General features: G+C 38.4%; 1 protein-coding gene across 1 annotated transcript in view; it reads left to right on the top strand.

The window, feature by feature from the left end:
* Positions 1-17123, top strand: part of CKMT2 (creatine kinase, mitochondrial 2) — a 55630-nt gene that overhangs the window by 21991 nt on the left and 16516 nt on the right. Inside the window, exons 2-4 of the mRNA XM_001363343.3 lie at positions 8155-8320; positions 14263-14461; positions 16950-17045. Coding sequence (XP_001363380.1) covers positions 8175-8320; positions 14263-14461; positions 16950-17045 — 441 coding nt within the window. The 5' untranslated portion in view covers positions 8155-8174. The remainder of the gene's footprint in view (positions 1-8154; positions 8321-14262; positions 14462-16949; positions 17046-17123) is intronic.

Here is a 17123-nt window from a genome sequence, read left to right on the forward strand (position 1 = left end):
ACTGCCTATTCATGTTCCTTGACAATTTGTTGATTGGGGAATTGACCTCATCCTTACATACATTCATTTTGTATGAATATGTAAGATGTCAGTGCTGAGAGACTAGGGGATCATTTCACATGGGACCCTGACTCTGGGCTTAGACAGAGAAAGGTTCAGGCTTAGAGAACCCCAACCTTATTCATCAGGCCTTTTTCAGACTCTTATTATGACTCACCTGAAATTACTCTGGAAAAACTTCAACAAACAAAACTCCCCAAACAGAGATTTCTCCCAAAAGTATATTTAGCAGGATCCAGTCTAGAAAAGTTGTTCAGTATATGAAGTAGTAGGTATCAGATACAGGATAACAATGCTCTCCATTACAAAAGAAGTGTTTAAAATTCAATACTCAAGAGCACATGTTGTTGTTCAGTAATTTTTCAGGAATGTTTGACTTTTAATAACCTTAATTGGGATTTTCCTGGCAAAGATATTAGAACGCAGTTTTCTTCTCCAGCTCATTGCAGTTTGCTTCAAATTGCTCTCAATATTGTAATTTCCTTCTATAGCTCATTGGACATATGAGGAAACTAAAGCAAACAGGGTTAAGTGACTTGCCCAGGGTCACATAGCTATTAAGCATCTGAGGCTGGATTTGAACTCAGGGAGAGGAGTCTTCCTGATTCCAAGCCCAGTACTCTATGTACTGCACAGTCTACAAACACTTGAACAGGAAACAGTAAATGCTTGCTCTGTCTATATTCTCCTAACCTGTAGCACTGCTGAACATATTTTCCTATTATCTCTTATTGCACTATGTTAGTCACAAGTCATTCCAAGTTCACACTTTCTGCTCAGGCAGTTATACATGAGTAATTTTCCTGGCAATGGTCTTCTTCTTTTCCAAGGAAGATGTAGTTGAAGAAAACCTCCCACTGGGACAACCAATACCTTTTAACAGCTCAGGACCTCTCAAGCTCACAAGGGGGCTTCCAAGTCTAAGAACATTCATCTCAAGATTACTATTCAGTCACCTACAGTCAGGGAAAGAAACACGAATCAGGAGAAGCAGCTAAGGGCTTGAGGTCCATTAGGCTCCCCTAGGCAAGCACATGCCGGATTCACTACCATAGCTCCTTTTGGGGAGGAAGAAGGGAAAGAGAGAGAAATCTATTCCCTCACCAGAAGTCCAAGAGAGAGCAGCTAGAATCCCAAGCCCTATAACTGGAAGGAAGAGAACAATTGTAGACTTTTTTTTCCTCTTTTTAATTACACCAAGTGGGAAGCATTTCCTGGATTATTTGCCCATCAAAATAATTTGTGTTTAAATCTCTGTGTTTATACTTTGACTCTGTTATTGTTTTATAAGCATGCTGGCATATATTACATATACCACAAGCCCTATCTTTCTTCACCACTGTCTTGTGCCTCCCTCTCCCACCCAAGATGACAAAAACTGTCACAGAGAAAAGTATGTCGGCAACACTGCAGAGAGCTAACTTGCAACCCCAAATATGCATTGCAGCATGCTATCAATTATGCTAGCATGTGCCTATGAGATAATAACAATGAAAAATATCAGATGGCCTGTAGGAATGTCAAACTGGATTAGACTACCTAGTCTACCTACCTAATAGACTACCTAGTCTATTAGACTACCACAAATATAATTTGGTTGTTTTTTTCTCTCATGAAAGGGAAGTGGGCATTAAGGATACAACTGGCCATTCTTCATAATGAAAACACTATTTCTGAGTAAAATGAAAAACTGAGGAGCAAAGATAGCAGATTAAATTGTACCCACCTCTTCCCCTTTCCTACCCCATGGTTCAAACAAGATGATTTTTCACTAAGTTCAGGGTATTAAGTCATCAGAACTTAGTAGTTCTCGATGGGACAGCTCAACTCAAAAGATGGCTAGATTGGACTGAGCCAGGTAAAAAGTCTTTTCTAACTCCTCAAATGAGACATAGAACCATATCTGTTCCCATTTCTAGAATATTTTACTCTTTAGCCACAGGAAGCAGAGAAGAGCAATATATGCATCCCTTCCTAATAGAAGTCTTTATTTCTTTCCTAAAATACCTTCATACCACATCAGAAATTTATCAGTTACCAGCATACCTGTTCTTTCCAAGCAGAGACATAACTAGGAGAGAGAGACCAGTGCTTTTTCCTCAGGGTACTAAAATATAGAGGATGATGGCAGTCTTTACAATCCTTAAGCAGAATAGAAATGTCTAAGTTTAGAATCTAATTATCATGATTAATTAAAGTATAAAACTACCAGAGGATACCCTCTTCCTCCCTTTAGGTGGTATACTTCAGGTGATCTGTTACCCTTGCCACCCTTGGTAGAGTAGCTTTAAATGAGTCCCAAGACCTCTGTTCCACCCCATTTCCAACCAGAGTTTCTTATAAAGTTTATTTGAGTTCACTTTTCATGACACTTGCCCCAGTTTCACTTCATGAACCTTTCCCCAGGTGTGAAAAATACTAGTGGTGGCTCTGGTTCCAAGATAATAATCCATTAAGTATAGTAAATTAATGACAACAAAAACTACTAGTATTCCTTACTTTAATAGAGTATAAGTTCCGTCAGGGAAAAGGTCATTTTTTATTGTTTTCTCTACCCCAAATATCTAGCACAATGACTTGCACAAAGGAATATAGACTGGACCTCAGATTTCATTTGCATAAAGAGCTTCCAAGTGAGGAGACTCAACATTGCAGGGAAAGAATCCACTTAAATTCATTCATGATCTCATTGATGTACCCCCTAATGAATACAGATTGGAATATATCCATTTTTCCCCTCATCTTGGTTTAATCGTGTCTGTGTCTTTCTGTTAATCCATCATAGGTGATCTAAATATGCTCTGATTCTTTGAATATTTAATGAATTCCAGCTCAATATTTGGTCATTATCAATCATTACTCCTTCTCAATATGTGACTAGACTGCCTCCTTAATGCTAAGGCAGCTTGGAGGTGCAATGTGATAGAGCCCTGGACCTTGAGTCAGGAAAAGCTGAGTTCAAATTTGACCTCAGCACTTATTAACTGAATGATCCAAAATAACTCACTTAACTTTTGCCTTGGTTTCCTTATCTGTAAAATGGCAATAATAATATCTACTTCTCAGTGTTATTGTGAGGATAAAATGAGATGTTTGTAAAACATTTTATAAACCTGTAAAGTTAATTACTAATAAGTATTAATAAGTTTTTTTCTTACCTAAAATACCTTCCTACTACCTTAGGAATTTGTCAGCTAATAGAACACCTGCTCTTTCCAAGCAGGGACCTAACTAGGGAGACCAGTGTTTTTTTCTCAGGTTATTAAAATGTGGAGATGTTGACAGCCCTTCTAATCCTTAAGCAGAATAGAAACAACTGATCTTAGCTCCTTATTAGCATGAATAATTAAACTAGAAAACTAGTTCATATAAGTACTAGCTCTTATAATTGACTTTTTACACTATGTCTTGTGTACAAGTCATCATTGGTAATATATTTCTCGCTTTGTCTTCCAAGGCTCTTACAAGATTACCTGAAAAAGCATTAGGCATCCAAGTAACAGGCCTTTGCCTATAAGACTTTAAGCCTTTGATGCTTTCATTTCTTGCTCTAGAACCATATTTTCCCACATAATTTTAATTGTCCTCCCATTCTCTTGAAGTCACCTAATATCAAGGTACCTATCGATTTAGTTTGGAGGGGCTCCTCAAGTTCTTCAGAGGCTCTCTTTTCTTCTTTAGTTTCTGCACTGGATATTGGCATGCAAAAAGTGTTCTCATGACACTCTGTTTGCTGTGACTTATATTTGCTGTGAGCCCTGAAAGGTGAGATAACGGAATGTCCCATGAAATTATGTTTTTTGTTGCCTCTGGGTACAAGATAAAATAACTCCATTATTTTCCTCATTGAGGAGAAAGAATGTGCCAGTCTTCCATTTATCTACAATTTATGTACTTTGGTTGAATTTTTTTGTAATACTCAAGTCAATTTATTTATTTATTTTTGTTTTCAGTTCAAAATCCTCTCCCTTCCCCAAACCCTCTACTTCCCATTGAGAAGACAAGAAATATGATATTCATTATACCTATGAACTCACACAAAACCTATTTTCACATTAGCCATGTTGCCCCCCCCCAAAAAAAAAAGTGAAAATATGTTTAAACCTGAACTGAGTCCATCCATCCTCCCTCTGAAGGGGGATTGCATTTTTTATCACAAGTTCTTTGGATTTGTCCTACATCGTTGTATTGATCACAGTAACCAAGTCTTTCACAGTTGATCATTGTTACAATATTGCTATTGCTGTATGCAGCGTTCTCCTGGTTCTGCTGACTTCACTTTCTATCAGCCCTTCTAAGTCTTCCCAGGTGGTTCTGAAATCATCTTTCTTGTCATCTTGTAGCACAATCATACTGTTCGGGGAGGACTAGCCTCTCTGGGGTGAGGGCTGGCTGAGCCCTTTGCAAGGGCCACTCATCCACTTTTGGTGTCTATCTTTGCACCCATCTTTCACCTAGGCTAAGCCATAGCACGAACATTTGCCATGCCCCAGTAAAACTGTTTTGGCAGACTGGCTAACCCAGGTTGAGGGTTGATGATAGGTCTCAAACTCATCATTGAGTTAGTGGGATGCCGACCTCAAGGATGCAAAGACTCCTGTCTCCTGACAAATGGGCAAATGAGAACACTTTTTTTTCCAGAAACCATGAAAAGCAAACTCTTTTAAAGCTTGGTCAGATGTGGAAGATGCCAAGGTCAAACATCGCATCCTGGGCCATCAGCATTGTTGTGACTTTTGTCTTGCCACTAGGCTTTGACAACTCAGAAGAGAGTAAGGTTGATGACTTTGGGCAACAATGCCTTGCTTTGATCCAATTCATTCAAAAGTCAAGAGATGAGGGGAAGCTAGGTGGCTCCATGGGTAGAGAACCAGGTCTGGAGGCAAGAGATCCTGGGTCCAAGCTGTGTGACCTGGGTGAGTCACTTAACCCTAATTACCTAGTCTTTTTCACTTTTCTACCTTGGAAATGATACTCATTAACAATTCTAAGACAGAAGGTAAGAGTTAAAAAAAGTCAAGTCATTTGTCCTCTTTAAAAATAAAGGATGAACAACATTCCATCACAGTCATATACCACAACTTGTTTAGCTATTCCCTAATTGATGAACATCCCCTCAATTTCTAATTCTTTGCCACCATAAAAATGCTGCTGTAAATATCCTTGTATACATATGTCTTTTTTCTTTCTCTTTTAACCCTTTGGAATATTGCAATTCAATTTAGCAAAGATTTATTAAGAACCCACTACCTGCAAGGCACTATGCTGCAAATGTAGTTCAATCTAATCATTGGTCATTGGACAAAGATGGTATATTTTAGTACCAACAAATAAATTATTGTTGGGAAACTAATAAAAATGGATATTTGGAGTACTCTAACTCCTTTTCCGCCATTTTGCTACCCTCAGTTTAAAGTGAGATGGGAATTGCATAGTATTGAGGGCTATTTCATTTTTTTTTAACCTTTTTCACATAAAAGCAGCAATGTCATAGATAGAACATTGGACATGAAGTTAGTGTGACCTAGGTTCAAATCTTACCTTAGAAATAATAGCTGTGTGGTCTTAGACAAGTCATTTGTGATCTATATACCTCAAACTACTCCTTAGAATTTCCAAAATAAATCAGAGATGGATTGTGCTAAACATTGATAAAAGGCTGCTGCTGAAATCATGGACTCTTCATATGTATAGCTGTGAACTCTAGTGGCCTCTACATCAAGTAAGACTTTGGGAAAAGACTTTTGTGAAGAGAGAGAGAGAAGAACGAAAGAGGATCAGCCAAAGAGTTTAGAGTTCATCCTCTCTAAACTTTTCCACATTCCTCAGAAGTACTATAAGAAAGAAGCATCTTTTTAACCAGTTGCTTTGTACTAGAAATTCTAAGTCAGTCCCCATCAGGCTCCTCACTGAATCTCTTGAGCAAGGAGGAAAGGGAAATGGATTTCTATGAATAAGGCAACCATTAAAAAACATCAACGTGGTGATAGGGTTTTTTTTCTTTTTAGCTAAAACAAATTTGTAGGTCACTCATGCTGCTTGCATGGCTCTCTGGCTATGAAGTGAACAGTGCGAGATGTCTAGATACTCATGCTTTTATCAAAGGGAGAGATACCCTAGCTAGACTGGCCCTTCAGCATCTCTCCTGCATGATCTCCTAAAAGAGTCACTTGGTGAGATTCTGCTAACACTAGGGAGCAGAGAGAGAATTGAAGAAAACACAGCTTTGCAAGGGTTACTTAGATTTCTCTCTTTTCCAAATCCCTGTCCCGGTGGCTTTACAAGGTTCATCTACTGATATAAAACTATCCTGCCTGGAAAATAAACTTCATCCTGGCTGCTCTGGGGTCTCCCTGGTCCCATCTTTAACACAAATTTCCTCCAAAGCCATTGTGAAAGCTTTGCTTATTGATGCTATACAGTCCTATCTGTACCAACAGTAAAGGAAGCTTCCTTTCTCAATGAGGGTGTCAGCTACAGTGCATTTCTAGAGTCTGGAGCATATTGGCAACAGGAAAAATCCCAAAGGCGATAGAATTGTCAAGATGAAGCACTTTTATCCCAGTGTAGGTTTATAGGCATAATCTTAATACACTACATTTTTGAGATAGAAGGTGAAAGATACCTAACAAGATCATCAACAGGGATTTGGTCTAGTCAGGATGAAAAATAAAGACCTGTCTGCAAGAATTTGGTCAGTTCCTTGATGGAAGTGGGCTAGCTCCTCCCCTAGAGGTCCTTAGGTTAGAACCAGGTACTCCATGTTGGAAACAAATTTTATGTTTAGTATCCTTGTAGCCTCAGCAGGCATCCTCCTAGAAGGGAGCCTGAGTCTAGATGCATTCCTTGAGGAGTTCAATCCCTGAGGACCCTAATTCCAAAGAAAGGGGAATAGGTATTCCTTGTACTGTCTGACTCACTTTATGGCTGTGAGTCAACTATGACTTTTTGTAGATGCTCATTTTATTTTTGAATTTATTTAGTCAACTGACTACTTTAGCTTTAGTTTACTTTATTTAACTTGGGCATATTTAGAGAGAAATCTGGATAACCCAAAATGGCAATAAATGAGTTCAAGGAAAAAGCTCTAAAATGACATTTAAGTAAGCTTAAAGAATAAAAGGAATGAATAGAGTCCATTCTAGAATGGCCCTCACTGAACAAAGTTGTAGATATCAGGTATAGGACAGCTATTTGTTTACTCCACAACAAATGGAATGATTTAAATGCAAAAGAAGTACTTAAAACATGTCTCCACAACCATGTATTTGTGGGGGAAGAACAACTCCAGTTTTCACAATGTGTCAAAACCAATAGAAAATGGTTTCAATAATCATAGGTTCATGAACTTGGATCTAAAAGGGGCCTTAGATATCTAGTCCAGTTGCTCTCACTTTCCAGTTAGAAACGGAGAGCCAGCAGAGTTAAATGCATTGTTCCAGTTCACAGGAATAATAAAAGTCAGAGGTGAGATTTGAATTTGCATCCACTGACTCTAGAGTCCATCTTTTTTCCATTGTAAAGTAATACCTCCTCCTGAAGCAAATGTTAGGTCAGGTCTGGAGAAGAGAAGTCCTGAGAAAAGAGGGTGTTCTCTAGCGGCCAGTCAATGATATGGAAAGGTTAATGCATACCTCTAAGAGGCTAAACAGTTCACTTATTACCCAGACATGCAGGAAAAAAGGCCAGCATCTTTTTTAGCAAAGCACGCCGGTTTAGATTTATGTCCTGTTCCTCATAAGGAGTTAGTAACTTTCAGAGCTCACCCATCTATCTTTCTAGGTTGCATTCATTCTCCTTGTCTCCAAGACTAGGAGAACTGTTTTTAGACATCGGCACTGAGGCAAAACCCAATGTGGTTGGCGGCTTTTTTAGTCTGTGTTTCTGTAGCCTCTCTGCCTAGATAAGTACGAGTAGGGCGCCAGAGCACTCTACCTCCTTGGCTTTCTAAAGTGGTGTCCCAAAGGCATTTGCCTGAATCTTCCCCGAAAATAAATGAGAAAAGCCAACTCTGGAACAGGCTACCGTTTGCCTGTTACCAAGGAAGGTCATTTAATGTCATTATCTAATCATGCTTTTTTCCCCCCTTTCCAGGCAATCTCCCAAGAAGAAGGATGGCCAGTGCCTTCTCTCGGTTTCTAACTGGCCGAAGTGCCTCCCTGCTCTTGGCTACTGTTGGCACTGGTGCCTTAACTGGTAACTACCTGCTGAATCAGCAGAGTGTGAGCGCTCAGGAAAGGACCCGGCTCTTTCCTGCAAGGTAAGCCCTCTTGCCTTCAAGAATAACTCTGGGTGAGAGTCATTGATGTGCTTCCACAGTGCTTGAATCCTGAGTTGGAATTGGAGAAGGTGATTTACAGGAATGAGAATTCCCTGTTTGTCTTGCTTCAAATAAATATCCGAGCACCTACTGTGTGGAAGGTACTATGGTCTAGATCCACAGAAGAGACCAAAAAAAAAAAAAATATATATATATATATACATATGTATGTATATATAAAGGCATACTCTCTGTCCTATAAGGATATATAATCCAGTCAGATCATAAAGCCCAGTAGTGGAGTACATTGTAGATAGGAAGCAGTTATTCCAAGCAACCTTTTTTTATTTTTTAAACAGAGCATAAAAATATGACAGAATCAAAGCATTTTAAGATGGAAGACTTTACTATCCAGCCAATGTGAGGTGCTTTTTAATCTGGGTCTGTGAGTTGTTTTTTTTTTAAACCATTACCTTCTATTAGAATCAATACTAAGTATTAGTTCCAAGACAGAACAGCAGTAAGGGCTAGGCAGTTGGGGTTAAGTGACTGGCCCAGGAACACACAGCTAGGAAATATCTGGGGCCAAATTTGAACCTGAATGGACTGGCTCTCTATCCATTGAGCCACATAACTGCACTGTCTATGAACTTTTTTTCAATTTTAAAAAATCATATACTTAGTAACTACCACCACCACCAACCAAAAAAAACATTTAAATAAGCAAATGCAAAAAAATTGCAAAACCACAAGCTCCACATTGTTTACAATTTTAAAAAATATGTAAATTATATGTGTGTGCTAATAGAAACATCCTCTGCTTTTGAGTCGGAATTTGTTTTACTTTGTTACCTTTTTCTTTTGATATTTTTTATTTTTTGAGGCTTTTTTATGTAATCATAGAATGCATTATTCATTTTATCTTTTCTTCTCTTTTCATCTCTTCATGTTTCTCTTCTTTTCCTTCTATTTCCAATATTTGTCATTTCTAATAACAAAATTACATTTAAATACTACATCTATTCAGCCATTTCTCTCAATCATAGTATTTGTGTTATTTCCAATTATTTTGTCACTACAAAGCTTCCATGAATATTTTCATACACACATAGCTTTTTACTCTCTCAATAAAACCCATAGGGACTAGTCTTAGTAATAGGATCCCTTGGTTAAATAAATATGAACAACTTTATAGCTCTTAATGTATAATTCCATCTTGTTTTCTTAAAAAGCCATTAATAATCACTCTAGTAATATAATAGTAAGCCTGTTACTCCATGTTCCTTTCAGCATTTAATTTGACCAACTTAATCAGTCTGTTTCTCAGTTAATATACATTACCAGGACCATATTTAATTAGATTAGTCCTTAGGCAGCAGACACAATCTGTTGCCAGGACCATACACTTTCTAAAAAGAAATCATCCCAACTTGATCATACCCAATGGAACTTTTGTTCCAATGCCACAATCCCATAGGAATTCAGGATTACCTTTGTATGAGGAGTGTGTAAGTAAGACTTTTGCTGAATATTTATTTATGCTCTCTAAAACATTGCTTTCCTACCAGAAATTATGTTTGGATTTTGTGAATGCTCAGACTTAGAGCTATTACTAGCCTCATGCAGGTATGTAGGAACTCTCCAGATACCTATCATACTTATCTTATCTAAGGTTCTATTTATCTCCTTAACTTATTTATTTTTAGTTAGATTTATCTAATTCTGCGAGGAGAAAATCAAATCTCCCATTATTATTTTTTATTATCTATTTCTACCTGTATCTCATTTAGTTTTTCCTTTAAAAATCTGGGTATTATAACACTTGCTGCATATAGGTCCAATATTGGTAATGCTTCATCATCCATAGTACACCCCTTTCAATTCATTCCTTTCAATTATATCCATTTTACCCCTAATTCTGTCAAAGATCATGACTGCTATCCCTGCTTGCCTTCTCTTGATCAGCTGTGGTATAATGTATTCTGCTGCAGCCCGTCCCCATACCTCTATGTGTATCCCTCATTTCCAGTGTGTTTCTTGTAAACAACACATTGTCAGGTTATGTTTTTTTATCCTTTCTGCTATCCATTTTCTTCCCCTGGGCGAATTCATCCTATTCACACTCAAGGTCATAAGTACTAGCTATGCATTTCCATCTGTTCTGTTCTTCTTTACTGTTTGTCCCCCTGATCCTTTTGTTCAACAATATACCACCTCAAATGTCCAATTTCCTTAGACTAAAACCCTTCCAATTCACACCTCTTCCCAAACTCCTCCCTTATCATCTCCCCTTGCTCTCCTGGTTCCAAATTGGGCCACCTTTCCAAAGGCCCCTCCTTTTTCCTTTCCTACTTACCTTTTAATTCTTATTTTATCCACCTTTCCAAAAATCCCTTCCTTATCCCCTCTAGGAGGGCAACTATGCCCTCCTACTTCTTGATATGAATTTGATTCTAAAAATCCTTCCCTTACTTTGGCCTAAGAGTCTGTCCCTTATGGTCTGAGAACTTTTAAATATATATATGTATATATATGTACACTGAATTTCAAAATAATTGGTTTTCTTTGTAATCCTATGTATTTTATTTTATGCATTTTAACATTTTTTTTTCTGAGAAGAGTCCCATATAATTCACCATATTGCCAAAGGGAGCCAGTGAACAAAAAAATTTGAGTACCCTTTTTAATCCATCTATTGGAAAAATATCTTTAAAGTGATAGACTGTAAACTTAAGAACAGGAATTATTTCACTTTTGCCTTTGTGTCTTCAGTACCTAGCATAGTCCTGACAATACCTTGTTGATTGATTGGTTGATTGATTATTACTCAACAAGGAGTCATCCATACTTGACTTGAAGACCTCCAATAAGGAAGAATCCATTACCTTTCAAGGCAGCCCATTTCACTTTTGTATAGTTCTATTTTGGGGGAATTATTTTAATTTTAAATATGCCCCTTTTCAACTTCTATCCTCTTTTCCTTGTCCTGTCCTCAGCAGCCAAGCAGAACAAATTTAATTCTGCTTCCACTTGAGAAGCCTTCCAATGCTTAAAGATGATTCCAGATAACACTGTAGAAATTGTCTCCCTCAATTTCAACAAATCATTGGATTAAGTTTCTCCCAAAATATTTATTAAGAAGATGGAGAGATGAACAAAAGTCAACTGCATCCAGAACTGGTTGAATGGTTTAGGCAGCTGGGTCGCATAGTGAATAGAACACCAGACCTAGAGTCAGATAAACCTGAGTTCAGATCTGGTTTCAGACACTTGCTAGCTGTGGGACCTTGGGCAAGACATTTAACCTCTGTCTGCCTTAGTTTCTGCAACTTTAAATGAAGATAGTACCTAGCTCCCAGAGTTGGTGTGAGGCTCAAATGAGGCAATATTTATAAAATGTTGCTGCTGCTGATAGCAACTGGATTAATGGATTAAGGAGGGTGACTTCTAGTGAAGTGCCTTGCAGATCACTCCTGGTTGGGTAAATGCATAGTTGGGACAGTTTTCTAGTATGTAGATCTTGGCAACTGGTCCCATTACTTCCTAGCAAATAGAGGAAGAAAAAGTGAAAGTAGTGTCAAATTTTATATTCTTGGGCTCAAAAATCACTGTGTTTGCTCCTTGGAAGGGAAGCTATGGTCCATCTGGACAGCATACTGAAAAGCAAAGACATTCTCACAAGAGTCTATATACATTCAGAAATATGGTTTCTCCAATAGCAATGTATGGCTGTGAGGTTGGACTACATAAGAACAACTGGGTACCATAGAATTGATACTTTCAAATTGTGGTGCTGGAGCCTTTTGAAGAACCCTTGGAGAGCAAAGAAATCAAATCATTCAATACTTAAAGAAATGAACTCAGACTATTCACTGGAAGGTCAAATACTGAAGCTGAAGCTTAAATATTTTAGCCACATAGTTGATGAGGCAGGACTCGGTAGAAAAGACCCTGATGTTGGGAAAGATTGAAGTCAAGAAAAAAGGAGTGGCCAAGGATGATATGGACAGATAGTGTCATGGAAACAATGAACATGAGCTTTGACAGACTCTGGAACATAATGGACGATGAGAAGAGCTTATGGTCTATGGGATCATGAAGAGTCAGACATGACCGAACAACTGAACAACAAAAGGAGGGATAGGGGATAGATGCACTGCACAACTCAGGTTCCAAAGAGAGTCCAATGGGCAAATGCAAAAAGATTCTTTTTAATGGGAACAAATGCCACATTTTAGCTCAAAACTAAAAAAATTTTCATGTGAAAAGAATTTGGAGCTTTTAAAGGACTGAAAGCTCATTATAAGACAATAGCATGACAGCAACCAAAAAGCCAAATACAATCAGACTGCCTTAACATGAAGCATTATGCTCATTTCTGGAGGCTACATTTTAAGAAGAAAATGGACAAACTAGAGGACATATGAGGAGAGGAAACAGAATGGTGAGTGAACCTGAAATATTCAATTTGAACATTAGTCAAAGGAAGAAGAGAAAAGAAAATTGAAGGAGGATGCAATAACTATCTTTAAGTATCTTTACTTAAAGTTAAGGCTATTAAAAAAGGGGATTATACCTGAGTTTTGTTTTGTTTTGTTTTTCTGGGCTAAACCAAAAGAACAGAACTAGAATTAGATAGAAGTTGTAAACACTTTATGATTATAAGGCCCTTGGCCTGCCTCAGTTTCTTCATCTATAAAATGGGGGTGATAATAGCACCTAGCCTCTAGGGTTGTTTTGAGTATCAAATGAGATAACATATATCGAATGACTTACAAACCTTAAAGTACTATATTTCATTGTTGTTAAGTAGTTTTCTAGTCATATCTGACTCTTTGTGACCCCTTTTAGGGGTCATAATTGGGCTGAAAAATGGTTGTTGGCTCAGAAAGACAGCTAGATCATTTTTATAAAAATGCTTACTTTGGGGCTTTTCTTGGCAAAGATATTGGAGTGGTTTGCCATTTCCTTCTCTAGCTCAGGTTACAGATGAAGAAATCAAGGCAACAGGGGTAAGTGACTTGCCTGAGTTTACCGGTGTCTGAAGCCAAATTAGAAGTCATAACTTTCTGACTGCAAGCCTGGAATTTTATCCACTGTGCTACCTAGCTGCCTCTAAAGCACTATATAAATGCTAACTATTATATAACTATTTGTTGTCTTCATCATTCATAGTAGTAGCATTAAATAACTGGAAAGGACCCCAAAGGCCAATCAAGTCTGGCTTCCTTATTTTATAAATAAAATAGCTAAGGTCTAAAGATGCCAAATGACTTCCCCAAGGTCAAATGGGGAGTATCCTAAATAAGACGGAAACTCTGAAGCATCCACTCTAGATTTCGTGCTCTTTCCAATGAACCACACACACTGCTGCCCCTCTGTGTAGTACAGTAGCTCACACAAGTGGAATCAAAATCCATCAAGCTATAAGTGCCCTGACTAATTCATAGGGCTGGTTGGTGATGAAATGACATTATACACACGAAGTATTTTGTACAATGTTCTAGCTATTATTGCTAGAACTTCAGCATTTTTAAAAGCAGTATTTAAAATGGTATATGATGTTAATTCATTTCTTTTTTGTTCTCCCTCCTGATTTTTCTTTAGCAGCCATGTCTTTGAGCTATGGCAGCAGCTCACAACAATGGGTTTCCTCAAGCAGAACCACTAATTTCTTTCCATAATAAATAGTACATTTGAGCTACTTGTGCTTTTACTGTCTCTTGAATTCTTTTTTGTTTCTAAGCAGCTGCAGCCAAATGTTCCCAGATTTTCTGTGGATGCTGTTTCTGATGAGTAATAGGGAGATGGGTAATGGTCACAAGCTCATTCCATCTCTCGGTCCCCCCCCCAACTATTTTCTTATTTGTGAGTCAACCAAATCAGGCAACAGTTCCCCAAAAGCGCTTCCACTGAATACTTATATCTTCCTCTTTCTACAGTGCTGACTATCCTGACCTCCGCAAGCATAACAACTGCATGGCTGAGTGTCTCACCCCTGCCATCTATGCAAGGCTCCGGGACAAGATGACTCCCAATGGCTACACCCTGGACCAGTGTATCCAGACTGGTGTGGACAACCCCGGCCATCCCTTTATCAAAACTGTAGGCATGGTGGCTGGTGACGAGGAGTCTTACGAGGTAAAGCCAATGGTTTTTGCCCCAAGTTGCTACTAAAGGATCAAGTGTAATTCCACAGGAAGGCAGATTAGAAAGGTGTTTTTGGACTCCATCATGCCAGGGAGGGGCTTTAGGATAATTTGGGCAGATAATTCTAGTTTCCCTTTACTTCTCCAAGGGATGAGCCATTTTCCCTAGTCTATTCTGAAGGATTATTCTGCAATTCTCACAGTTCGTTTTTCATTTTTGGAAGAGAGAGCAGCATTCCTCCTCCTGCAAAATAGATCCTACAGTGAAATTGTGCGATTTTTGTCAATTCGATTAAACTAAAAATTTTGGGGGGCAGTTAGGGTTACTCTTTTAGGTCCTAAAGGTATAAGAATAAATACTTAACCCCCAAGGAGCTTACAATCTAATAACAGGGAAAAGAAATCTATGCAAATAACTGTGAGATATGTCAGAATGTAAAGAGTGAAAAGGAGAGGGCTGGACAAGGTGCAAATGAGATATCTGGGGAGAAATAGATCTCTTTTTAGCAGGAGGACCAAAGGTTTCATAGTGGAAATGGTACCTGACTTGGGTACTTAAGTACTTAAAGGAAAATGAGGGATTTTAAGGGATGGAAATGGATGAGGCAGTAGGGATAGTATGAGCAAAGGCATAGTAACTAGGAAGAGCAGAACAAGAGTCAGGGATGATGAGTCCAATGTGGCTGGTATATAGCCTTATAAAAGAGGAATAGTGTGAAACAAAACTGGAAAAGTATTTGTGAATACGTTCTTTGAATGACAGAATGAGGACTTTAAACTTGTTTTCAGGCAGCATTTGAGACACTGAAGGTTTACAAGTAAAAGAGTGAAATGATCAGAGCATTATATTAAGAAGATTATTTGGGTGAGAAGAAGTGATTGAAAAAGAGAGACTTGGGATAAGAAGGCTAGTTATATTAGTCCAAGAGAGATAATAAGGGCTTGAACCAGGATGACTGAGGTGGGAACTGGAAGTTATGGGATGGATAGAAGAAATAATTTGGAAATAGAACTGACAATCAACAGATTGTATAGGAGGAGTGAAGGAGGCAGGCAGGTAGGTAGGTAGGTAGAAAGAAAGAGAGTAAGAAAGAGAATTCATTAGATTGTGAGCTCCTAGAGGGCAGAGATGGTCTTTTGCCTCATTTTTATGTCACTGGCATTTAGCATAGTGTCTGGCACATACCTGATGCTGAATAAATGTTTGTAGGCTGAGAAAGATAATTAGATCATTATAAAAATACTTACTGAGTGACAGGTGTTGTGCTATGCACTAGAGCTACAATACAAGCATATAATACAATACAAGACAGTTCTTGCTCTCAAGGAACATTCTAATGGGGGAAGACAATATAGTAAGGGATAATAAAAAGAAATGGGGATGTGGAGATGGCCAGGAAGTAGTTGGTGAGGGGATCCTGGCCTCAGCAAGATGAGTCAAAAACTCATTTTTAAGAGCTGGAGGACACAAGGTCAGAGTTCAGGATTCTGATCAATTTGAGATGAGGAAGCTGTCAAAGCTGACCCTCAGGTACTGTGGTTGAGGAAAGAGAAGAATGGTGGTGTCCTCACCAGAAGAAGAGGAATTAGGGAGAGACCTGTTTTGGAAGAAAGATTATGTTCAGAATTTGAAATGATGAATTTGAGATTTGGAAGGTATAGCTATCCAGTAGGTGACTGAAAATGGAGGTCTAGATCTCAAGAATAAGTATTGGTTATAGGAATTAGGGAATAATTTTCAGAGATTTTTACTAGAGTCATGAGAGGAGATATCTCCAAGAGGAAGAGAAAAAGGAAAGAAAACAAGGGTGGAAAAGAACCTTGGGAGATAACTATGCAAAGGAGCCGGAGGAAGAAGAGACATTAGAGCGGAAAAAAAGAGGTGGGATGAGGAAAAAATGGGAGAATGAGAATACAAAGTCATGAAAGTTATGTTATATTTGATAAATAGAAAGAAGTAAGACAGTTTTACAAATACATATATCATTTTGTCAAATGATGCCTTCTCTAATAGGAGAGGGACTGAAGGGAGGGAGTTAACTGGGTATTTTAATGTAACAAATAAATAAATAATTTTTTTAAAAAGCTTTGTACTTGAAGCTGCCCCACCTCACCTCCCACCAAAAAAAAGGAGGTGGACAACAATGTTACATAATATAAAGAGGTCAAGGCAAGTGAAGAATGAAGATAGGCCATTGGATTTGTTCATTAAAAAATCATCAGGGACCTTCATGGGGCAGAACTGGAGTATAGGGACCTGAGGAATAAATGCTTGGTGGGGTGATGGAAGCAAGTACAGATGACTCTTCTAGAAAAGAAAGTCAGCATCCATTTTCTTCCTCCCAATAGCTCAGGAATTTCAGGCTGAAGTTCCTTCTAAATGGAGGCTTTAGTTTGTATCAACCTTTGGGTAAAAGAGAAAGGAAGAGTAATTGTTTAAAGACGATTTATACAAAGTTGATGGACTTTTCCCTCTAAAGGTCTTTGCAGAACTTTTTGATCCTGTCATTAAGCTAAGGCACAATGGCTATGACCCAACGGTGATGAAGCACCACACTGACCTGGATGCATCCAAGGTATGTCCAGCCCAGCTTATGCCTCCATGACTTACCTTCCCATGAAGTAGCTGAGCTGAGGGTGTGGGGGGAGGGAGG

The sequence above is a fragment of the Monodelphis domestica genome, chromosome 3 (genome assembly GCF_027887165.1).
Source record: "Monodelphis domestica isolate mMonDom1 chromosome 3, mMonDom1.pri, whole genome shotgun sequence".
Classification (NCBI taxonomy): Eukaryota; Metazoa; Chordata; class Mammalia; order Didelphimorphia; family Didelphidae; genus Monodelphis; species Monodelphis domestica.